The following is a 10,719-nucleotide window of genomic DNA, read 5'->3' on the forward strand; positions in this document are numbered from 1 at the left end:
GAGATTTTCTCCTGCAATTACTAAAAAGACAATTACAATGAAGCCAATATTCATAGATAGATCTAAAATTGTTTCACTGCTTTCACAAGAATGAAATCCATCTTCTTTTGGTCATTGTCAATGTGTAAGAGCAGTCGATATGGTACACTGGCTTCACTATAATTAGAGACTTCATCACCTGAGGTAAATTTTCATTGGTAGTCCATCTCATCACATAACATTTATTGAGTATCTGATTTTGAGTCCCAAAGCCACTGTAATCAGAGATTATTATGGATCATATTTGGCATAGGTGAAAAATGAATGTAACTTCTCATGAACATTTAATAAGGCACTTTAAATGCATAACAGAGAAATGCTCTCTGATAATGAAGTTTTTTAAGCCCAGTAACTCTTGACTGTTCTTTGGATATAACTGAAAAACTATGTGCTTACTTGTAATTGTTATAGTAATGTGACTGTTTCATTAATGGCAATGATTAATGGTTGGATACCAATGAGCATGATTGCGTTTGCCTTCTCCAAAAGAAACTTGAGTGTTGTCATTCATTTTGAGATGGCTGGAAGCATTTACCATTCGAGATGGCATAGTGAAATTGTATCTATAAAAGCCAAAGGAAGGATGGAAAGAGCAATGAACTGTTTCCCTGGCAATGAGGTTTGGTGATGAAATGTTTCCAGGTGCCTGTAATCCATACAGTATTTGATTGGAAGAATTAGGTTCTGGTAAACACTGCCCATTGATCTCTGTAGATGAACTGTTTTTTGAATTGGCAACTTCCATCATGAGTGGGCTTAAAGACTGAGAACTGCTGCTGCTTGCTAGATTTTCAGCAGCAGTCAAGACAAGAGGCTGCCGTCGCCAACAATCAGTTGGACAAATTTTATAGCAAAGGGGAAAGTTGATACTGTGCAGGTACACCTCCGGACAGGCCATTCCAAGGGAACTTGTAGGTAAGTGAAATGTAGGCGGAGAACAAGGTGGAGAAAGCAAGGAGTTCAAAGGAGAGGGAGCCCCTCCACTAGAAGTCACTGGAGATGAGCCACTGCTTCCACCTGCGAATGACAATTCAGTCAATGAACTTGATGTCCCTACTGAATCACTAATCATGTCCATAGCTGTCCTTGCTTCATTCTTAGGTTAGGTTTTTTTGCATGTTTTTTTAAACTTCTTTGAGAAAGAATATGTTTATTCCTCTGACGAAAGTTGAATTTGTATCTCTAATACTACCACTATTACTCTTAACACTACTATTATGTATCATGTATCAGGCACTCACTATGCTCAAGAGCTGTGTTAGGCAATATTTATCCAATGAATTACAAAGAAGCCCAATTAAATATGACCAAGAGCCAATTATCCTATATAATAAAAGCCTAATATGCTAAGTGTCCAGTCGTCTGGTCGTCCATTCAACCAATCAAAGTGTAACATGCTAATGGTATGCTAAGGCTGCTCAACCACTAGCTATGATGTGCACTGACCACCAGGGGGCAGATGCTCTGACCGGTAGATTAGCTTGCTGCTAGGGTCCAGCAGATCATGACTGAGCAAGATGGGCCGGACACGCCCTAGAGCCCTCCTGCAGTCCCTCCCTGGCTGGCCAACCTCCCGCATCCCTCCTTGGCCCTGATGGTGCACTGGTGGGGTCCTTAGGCCTGGCCTGAACCCTCTCACAATCTGGGATCCCTTGGGGGATGTCGGAGAGCCAGTTTTGGCCCTATTCTGCAGGCAAGGCCAAGGGACCCCACTGGTGCATGAATTTGTGCACCATGCCTCTAGTATCTTATAAATATAAAGTAGATTTTTTAAACTAAAAAAATTACTAAAGTTCCTTTTCCATTTTTTATTTTTTTGAATAAACATAACAAAGAACCTGAAAGACCTATATACTGAAAATTACAAAAAATTATTACTATTATTTTGGGGGGGGTATAAAATCCTTTATTAGGACCTCAGAAAGATAAAAGGCATTTGCTAACAGTACCTTTCAGTCAGACAAATGGACTCCTACAGAACACTGAAAAGCTTAAGGGCATTGTCATCTCAGCAAAAGCCGAAGATAGAGGAAGACTTATCCTTAAGAGATGAGTGGCTATGGCTATTTTCTAATTGTGTAGACACCCAATAAAATTCACAGTGAATCCATAAAGTTTCTAAAAGAATTACATCAGCAGAAATGCTACCTATTTGAAAATTATAAAACATTATTAAAAGAGACTGAAAAAGACACAAAAAAATGGAAAATTATCCTGTGTTCATGGATTAGAAGAATCAACATAGTTAAAATGGCCATATTACCCAAAGCAATATACAGATTTAATGTAATCCTCATCAAAATTCAAATGTAATTTTAATTGAATGTATTGGGGTGAAATTAATGCATACAAGTTTCAAGTGTACAACTCAATAAAACATCATCTGCACACTGCATCATGTGCCCTTTGCCCCAAGCAAAATCTCTTTTTGTTTCCATTACCCCACTTTTGTCCACATCTATCTATTCCCCACCCCATTTCCCTCTGGCCATCACCACACTATTGCCTATGTCTATGTGTTATATGTATGTTTTTTTTCTTAATCCCTTTACCTTCTTCCCTCCAATCCCCAAGCCCCTTCCTTCTTGACTAAATTAAACAAATTGGTTGTTTGGGGTTCTATAGAAAGCAACAGTCTGATAAAAAAATCAGTGCACATGAAAGTAATCTTTACAAATTAAAACAGTACAATATATAGATGATGTATTATAGTCTTATGCACCTGAATCCTATAAAATTTTATTAACCAACTAGAGGCCTGGTGCATGAGATTCGTGCACTTGGAGGGGGGGTCCCTCGGCCTGGCCTGCACCTTCTCACAGTCCGGGACCCCTTGGGGGATGTCCCCCTCACAATCCATGGCTCTCACAGTCCAGAACCCCTAGCTCCTTACCGCCCGCCTGCAGCGGAGGCAGGGGAGATCCTGGCACCGCCACTGTGCTTGCCAGCTGTGGGCCCGGTTTCTGGCTGAGTGGCGCTCCCCCTGTGGGAGCGCACTGGCCACCTGCATCGAGTGTCTGCCCCCTGGTGGTCAGTGTGCGTCATAGCAACTGGTCATTCTGCCATTCGGTAGATTTGCATATTAGGCTTTTATTATATACGATGTCAACCAATAAATTTAATAAAATAAATAAGTATATGTTTAAATGCATTAGATTTTTTTCGTACATGAAAAAGAAGACTTCCATGGTACACTATATCAAGAGTTAAAGACAATTTTGCAGTTTAAAAAATATGAAGATGAAAATGAAAATGTTTAAATCAGTGTTGTCAGGTGACCTTTTATGGTTGCCTAGCATCTACTAAAATTAGGGATAATTATAAGGTCCACAAACATCTAAACTCTTCACTTATTTTTGTGTTTGAATTGAAAATATTTGTTATTGACTGAACTTAATCAAGTTTTTTTGTGTGTGTTACTGTTGTTTTTCTATTTTATGTACATGGGCTAATCTTTTATCAACAGGGTGGCAAATATATTTTATATCTAAACATTCAAAATTATTTTTATTTTTTTAAATATATTTTATTGATTTTTTACAGAGAGGAAGGGAGAGGGATAGAGAGTTAGAAATATCAATGAGAGAGAAACATCGATCAGCTGCCTCCTGCACGCCCCCTATTGGGGGTTTGCCCGCAACCAAGGTACATGCCCTTGACCAGAATCGAACCTGGGACCCTTCAGTCCACAGGCCGACGCTCTATCCACTGAGCCAAACCGGTTAGGGCTCAAAATTATTTTTAAAAATTTGTACCCTTTTTTCTTTGCAATTTGAGAGTATTCTGGACATCTTAAATAATTAAGTGCTTTTCAATTATCAGTTAATTATAATCTTTAGCTTTTTTTTTTTATTTGTGCACTTTGTGTTGACTTGGATCTTTTGAAACCATGCTGCCTTGATGCTATTAAACTGATAATATAAAAATATTTTATGCACTCTTCCAGACCAAATTAATATAGTAAATCCAGTGAAATATTTTGCCAAATGATTAGACTTCATCTCTTCACATTTCAATTGGTTGTTATGGTACTGTGTAAAACTCAACCTAACTGTAAAATTGATGATTTCTCAAGGTAATTGTAACCTTGAATTTATGTCCTAAAACAAAGAACTTTAATGAAGTAAAGACAAGAGGGATAAAATAATTCGTTGTTGCTTGTAAGTAAGCTCTTTTATATATTGTTAAATATCAGAGTAAATGAAGGTATACATTCTTCCATGAGAAAGCCTGCATTGTCTAATTATGATTATTATTTAGTCATGTAATGTCCTACCTGAGAACAAATACATTACAAATATTTTAAATGCTTGTGGTAATTAAGCTAATTGAAATGGCTTAGTATTGTTTTTAACATTTATTTTTCCAACTACAACAATAGAAAAAGTGGAGCTAAGTATGATGAAACTTTTAATTTAATTAAAATTATTTTAATGGAAGTTATTTTAACATGTGATAAATGTTCCTCATAAAACACAAAGTATTTATTTCCATATCTAACATATTTGTAATTAAGTCCACAAATGCACCACAGGCAGATCCTAAAGAATACGAATAGTAAGATGCTAAAGAATTTAGGTGAGATCTGGAGATCTCAAGAAGACAGAAGTCAATAAATTCACCATTACCACGTCTCTGCTCTTTATCTTCATGTCAGCTTCTCTCCCTTTTTGCCTCTTACCTCTTCATCAAGATAAATATATACCCACTTTCTTATAAACACACATTTTCTAACAGGTGTAGTATTTGGTATAAAAGCTTTGTCTCTAGTTATTTAATTAACATTTAAAAATAAATATTAATAAAATGTTTCTTACTTTGTGTGTCTGAACCAAAAGTTTTAAAATCCAGAGTGAGAGAAGGCACCCATGGGTAGGTCTCTAAAAGCCCTTCCAATACACCCCTGGAAAAAGAGATTCAAACTTCAGCAAGTCCAGAATGTTTTTCCTGAAAATAATTATTTATGTAAACTTGTGAGTTATTTTGTTATGATTTTGAGGGGTGAATATCTGAAATATCATTCTTTTTATAGCTAGACTTGTAAATAAAATCCTGAGTAAATATTCCTTGAATAAAAAACTCACAAAGCTAGAATAAGCAATATCTTAAAAGTGGATTGGGGAGAAAGTGGGAGGAAGCAAGATTTTGGAGACAAAAAATCTAGGTCCATTTCCTATCATCTAGTAGCTACAAAATTGAAGGCCTCGGAGTCTCTGATCCACACTTTTCTTATCTGTAATTGTGAAAAGGGCTATGTAAGTATTAGATATGATTGTTATATTGCTTACTTGTTTCTTCCAGGATCTCTAAATCCCTTAGCAAAAGGATTCCTGTCTATTTTCAGTTTGGTAATCTATGAATTCAAAAGAGAAAGAGAAAGTCAGTGCACTAGTAATAACACTGTCTCCATTGCTATTAATGGTTACAAAACCATAAAACACATTTTAACATGTACTTTGGCATGTTAAATAAATGCAAGCATATTTCTAAGTCAACTTTAGAACGGTTATTTTCTTTTTCTCCAGGCACATTGTTTTGCTCCTTTCTTAATCACAAGATCCCACACAATTCACAATCAAACTTGCCTTGGTAAAAATGCAATAAGACTATGTTGGATTTTTGTTTGTTTGTTTGTTTGTTTAAATCAAGGAAAATTCAGCCCATATAGTGCAACTTTCTTCTATTCTGCAAGTCCCTCTGGGACCACCACTGCTTGGCAGGGATCTAGTTAGCTTTACCTGCTGGTTTTGATAAGCTGTTACCGTGGTGAACTCCGTTTCTTCAAAGGAGAATGTCTTAACTCCTTCGGTGGGCAGGGACTGAATCCAGGACAGGTTGGCTCTGCTGTCCTGCTCCATCACGTGCACACGGGGCTTATACTTGTGCATGGATTGCAGAATGATCTAGAGGAGAAATGATCAAATGTTGCCTAGAAACTGGCTTCCCCTCCCCAATACTGTCCTCCTCTCATCAGCACCCCCAGTCTGCCTACACACAAAAGTAAAGCTAAACCAGAAAGGCCAGTCACACACAAGGATTTTTCGCTGCCATTTTGCTCCAGGCAGAGACTCTCAGGGCTAAGGGATTTCTGCACCAGGGCATCAGAGCCATCAGTGATTCCATTTCTAGGGGCTTTTCCCTACTTCCAAATGTGGGTAACCATGTGATGTACCCAAGTGTCACTGGGATCTGACTGCCTGCCATAAATTCCTTGGGCTAATGGTAACCGATGGGCAACCACCTGACATTCCCCACCTCTTACTTTCTGGAGATTGTCTATTTCCTTGTGTGGCTGGCACAGGGCCAGACTTGGAAGGGGAGAGGAAGGAGTGCACCTAAGAAGCTCAAGATGGAGGTGACTTGAAAAGGCCATCTATGCGGGTGGCTGGAAAGGAGACTTCCAACACATCATGCCACACCAAAGGGGCCCATCTACTAGAAGGCAATCAGAGCCCACAGCAATTGCCTGGTAGACTGAGGTTTCAGGGAGCTCTTTGAAACATTCCTTTCCACTCTCCCAGTACAGGTATCTAGGCTTAAACAAGTGTCATTTGATCCTCACTCTCCTTTAATTCACCATTCCCAACCTGCAGCACTCTGAGCCTCAGCCACCAAAGGCCATAGGAGCTACTTTCATTATAGGCTCTGAACTTGATCAGTTCTTAAAGACCACAATTAACTCACCTGGAAGAAGCCTCCTTGGCATATCCAGGACGACCTCTTCGCTGATGCCTTACCATCTCCCTCCCTTTCTCAGGACAAAGGATTGCACACTTACCTGGTCTTTGTCGTCCATTTCATTGTTGGTAAGTTTCACGCGATCAAAGCTGATGATCTGCCTCATCCAGGCCTCTCCTGAGCAGGGCGAGTCCGGGTGAACATAGAGTCTGGGAGTGATGCAGGAGTGGTCAGTATTCCCAGCTACCATCCACTGAGAGCTGTGGTACACATACCTGCAAAAGGAGAGAGAAATGTAACTTTAGCTGCAGCCAGCCAAATCTAGGGGCATGAGAAGAAGGCAGCCAAGATCTGATCCAAATGGCCTCAGCCAAGGTTTGCCAGCTAATCCCAAAGGAAACTAGTAGAAGTTCAAACTTGATTTCCAAAGATCATTCAGGGACAGAAAGCAAACTGTAAATAAGCATATGTCATAAAAACGCAATGCAGTGCCAGAACAAGTATAATGTCATGGGATTTCAGAGTCTGGTTTGTATTTCCTCTCAGAAATCACAACAGAAATTGATCTAACCCGTTTTATCTCACAGAGACGCCAGAAAAATCCTCATGCCTTGGGCCACAAGTGTCAGGGAAGAAGCAGAGGAAGTGAGGAAGGTGTCTGTCCAGTTCACCACCAGGAGTCATTGTGGAAGCACTTTTGCCAACAAGGCTTCATATCAGAATATCCCCATGAACTCTTCCCCATGCGGCCTCCGGGCTGATTTTCACAGTATTTCCAATTTCATCCCCTGGGTTGTGCACAGCATTTTCAAGACAGCCCAAATGCTAGAGGCTAACAGCTTGTTCTGTTATTCCCAGACATTTGCTCCTGCAGGCTCTTGAGCTGTGCTTTTCCCCTGACCTCCAAACCTAGCTGTCTCCTAGAAAGGCTAGACACCCACTTCAGTAGAAAGCTCACAGCTCTCAGCTCACAGCCAGAGTGCAGTGGCTCCTGCACAAACCCCATAGCTCCTGAGCCAAAGTGCTAGCAGGCCCACACTTCGGGCCTCTTGGTTTTGGATTAACTCGGACACTTTTAGATAGCACTAAGTAGAGTGCTTATAGCAAGAGGCAAGTTTTCTTGTACTCTCTGTGACCTGACCTCCTCCTCAGGAAAGAGGCTAAGAAAGAAAAGATGGACCTAAGTACAGTAACTGCTAGACTAGCATTGGATGGCAAACCAGGGCATTACTCCAGGACCTTCTGCCAAAGTAGCACAACCTAGAGCCCAGTATGGATGCAGAATCTCAGGCATTTCTTCCCAAACTTCCATCAAACAGCCATCTGAGTCCACACCTGCAGTTTGCACAGACAAGGCCAGAGCAATGGATAGACTAGAGGTTTGGGAAACACTGAAGCAGCAAATGGCACCTCTTTCTAGGAAGGAAAGGAAAAAGGAGGAATGACCTTTTCTCAGTCTGAACCCCGGTTTGAATAAGACAATTTGGTTTGATCAAGAAAATTTGACTCTCAAAACCCACAGGAAAACAATCCCACTTCCCTTACCTGTGGTAGAGTTTTAGAGTTTTCAAAATAGCACTCTCGGGTTCCAAAGACCAGACTCTCTATTCCCAGCCTGAGCCTGTAGTACTCGCCTTAGGGCCCAGTTACCTATAGCGTTTGGAATCCACAGGCACTACATCCATGATCACATAGTACTGCTTCCCTGGGTCCAGCCCTTTCACCTTGACCCGAACAGAGGGGAACATCCGCCTGTGGAAGAGAAATAGCAACTGACCTGGGTGCTTTTAGAGACATTTCAAGTGTGACAGGGTTGGGGTCAAATGAGGAGTGAAGGAATTCACAATACTCTTCCCATTCTAAGACAGGTTTAGGGAATGACATTTGCTACAAGAACAAAGACTGTTAGTTGTATACTTGATTGAGTAAGTTCAGGATTTCTGATTGGAGTAGAATATCCTTACCACAAGGCTTTGTCTACCCCACTCCCCACTACCACCATAAAAAAAGAAAAGCTATAGAAGAGAAAGTAAGAGAAATGCTATTCCCCTCTCTCAAGTTTTCAGTGGAACTTTTTTGTGAGGCAGATTTGAAAAAGACTGAAATTAGGAGGATTGACACACACAGAGTTGCCAAGCTGCCCCTAAAATATAGCCCCACGGCCCCAGGTAAAGTGGGAATGCTCCACCTCTAACAGGTCTGGGCTAGGGATGATGATTTGGGAAGCTGCTAGATGGGATATTTTCCTCTGAAAACTATGAGGCTTTAACAGAGTACCATGACCATAAGCTTAAGATGTGGGGTTGGAATCTGGCACCTAGCTTGGCAGGTCTAATTTTTGTCATATATCACATAAGAAGAATGAGTTTTGGGAGAAACAATGTACAGAAAAGAAATACGGAGCCATTAACCTGGGCCGGCACATCCTAATCTGGTCAATTGAGAAACAGTGGCTTTCTAATGCCTGTCGGGATGGGGACACGTGGGGTTGAGTGTTAGAGCATAAAGCTGGAGGCATCACATCTTATGAGAGCAGAACAATAAGGGACTACTGTGTGTGACCTTAAACAGCTTGGACAGAGCCGAACCTGCCGGCTTTGGTAATAATCATCTCAGTCCCAATGGCGTGGAATCTCTTCCACAGCTCAGATCCTTGAAGCTCCACTTGGATAGCATCTTTCTCTTCCAGAGTTTCACCCTTGTTGTGGTTGTCACCGCCACCGCAGCCTCCGCAGCCGCTGCAGCCCCCGCCTCCGCCTCCGCCTCCGCCCTCGCAGCCACAGTTGCCGCCGCCGCCGCCTCCTCCAGGGCCTCCGCAACCTGAGAAAGTTGCTGAGGACTCTGTCTTGGGTCGCTTTTCTGCTGGATACAGAGAAATCTAGAGTTTTCGAGAAAGCTTCCTGGTTCGCACGCCACCTTCTCGCTAATGCCTGTCTCGGAGCCGACCCGCCATCTCTTCCCCGGGGACCTTGGAGACTGATCCCCAAGTTCCCCACAACACCACTGTTGTCCCCTGATGGAGACAAATGGGTTCACGATGCGCTCTGTTAAAGGCATGGTCCTTCTTCAAATTTGCCCATCCTTACTCTCTCGGAGATTTTCGGTCCCTGCTTCCTACCCTGAGAAACAGCCACCTTGCGACTCTCGACTCTCGGGGTATCAGGGAGGTTGGAGAGTCTCACGTCTCCACAAACATGTGGGGACCCTCCCCTTCGCCGCAAATGAACCACAAAATTACAGGCTGAACTCGGAGGCTCTGAAACTTCCCCTACAGCCAAGTGGACGAAGTGTCCCCGCGGCCCAATATCGGCCATTCATCTGGGCCAGGACATCTACCTTTCTGCAGCGTCTTAGGCTAGCCTGGGACTTGCAGATCCAGCAAGCTCCAATAGCAGGGCTTGGGGTGAGGTAGGGGTACTTACTGGGCTGCTCGCTCTTCTTCCCTGTGGCGCCGCTCCTCTCTTCCTCCTTCCCGTCCTCTTTCTCCTGTAGCTCAGGCGGCGCCTCCTTTCTTGGATCTTGCCGTTTTCTTTTGCTGGTTCTCCCCACCAAGGCTTCTACTGAGAAGGCTTGCGCCCGAGAGCTCAGAGCCATCCCTGGAGGGGTAGAAGGGAATGTGCACCGCAAAGTTGCAACCTGAACTGGTTTAAGGAGGGAGAGGGAGGGAGAGAGAGCGCAGAGGACTGAAGAGAGAAAATAATCCCCAAATCAGAAAAAAACAATTTCTGGATCAATATTCAAAGAAAAAAAAAGTGTGTGTGTGTGTGTGTGTGTGTGTGTGTGTAATTTATATATATATTTCTTTCTTTGAAAAGGATGAAAAGGATGAAAGGAAAGGAAGATCCAACCGGAGCCAAAGTCCTTTGGAGTCTAGTCCCCCTTTCCTCTGCGGTCTCCTCCCTCCCAGTGGACATGTGCGGACCATCAGTTCTTAACTCCCTGATTTCAGGACATGGCAGAGTGCAGAGATTGGCAAACCAGGGCCTCTTAGGGAGCTGACCT

The 10,719-nt window shown here is 42.3% G+C and overlaps 1 protein-coding gene across 1 annotated transcript; it reads right to left on the reverse strand.

Annotated features, from left to right (window-relative positions):
- Positions 1-466: 466 nt before the first annotated feature.
- Positions 467-10,311, reverse strand: TBX22 (T-box 22). The gene is made up of 9 exons (XM_006082966.1): positions 10,140-10,311; positions 9,538-9,579; positions 9,306-9,474; positions 8,368-8,469; positions 6,818-6,992; positions 5,778-5,942; positions 5,328-5,392; positions 4,857-4,942; positions 467-1,056 (listed from the first exon to the last, which is right to left on the reverse strand). The coding sequence occupies exons 1-9, from the start codon at positions 10,309-10,311 to the stop codon at positions 467-469; spliced, it is 1,566 nt and encodes a 521-aa protein (XP_006083028.1).
- Between the last annotated feature and the right edge of the window lie 408 nt (positions 10,312-10,719).

The sequence above is a fragment of the Myotis lucifugus genome, unplaced genomic scaffold (assembly GCF_000147115.1).
Source record: "Myotis lucifugus unplaced genomic scaffold, Myoluc2.0 scaffold_4, whole genome shotgun sequence".
Lineage (NCBI taxonomy): Eukaryota > Metazoa > Chordata > Mammalia > Chiroptera > Vespertilionidae > Myotis > Myotis lucifugus.

Coding starts and splice junctions, on each gene's coding strand:
- TBX22 (XM_006082966.1), bottom strand. CDS start 10,311: ATGGCTCTGAGCTCTCGGGCGCAAGCCTTCTCAGTAGAAGCCTTGGTG. Junction 8,470..9,305: donor ATTATTACCAAAGCCGGCAG/GTTCGGCTCTGT, acceptor TCTCTTCCACAG/GCGGATGTTCCCCTCTGTTC. Junction 6,993..8,367: donor GTGGATTCCAAACGCTATAG/GTAACTGGGCCC, acceptor CTCCTTTTGCAG/GTATGTGTACCACAGCTCTC.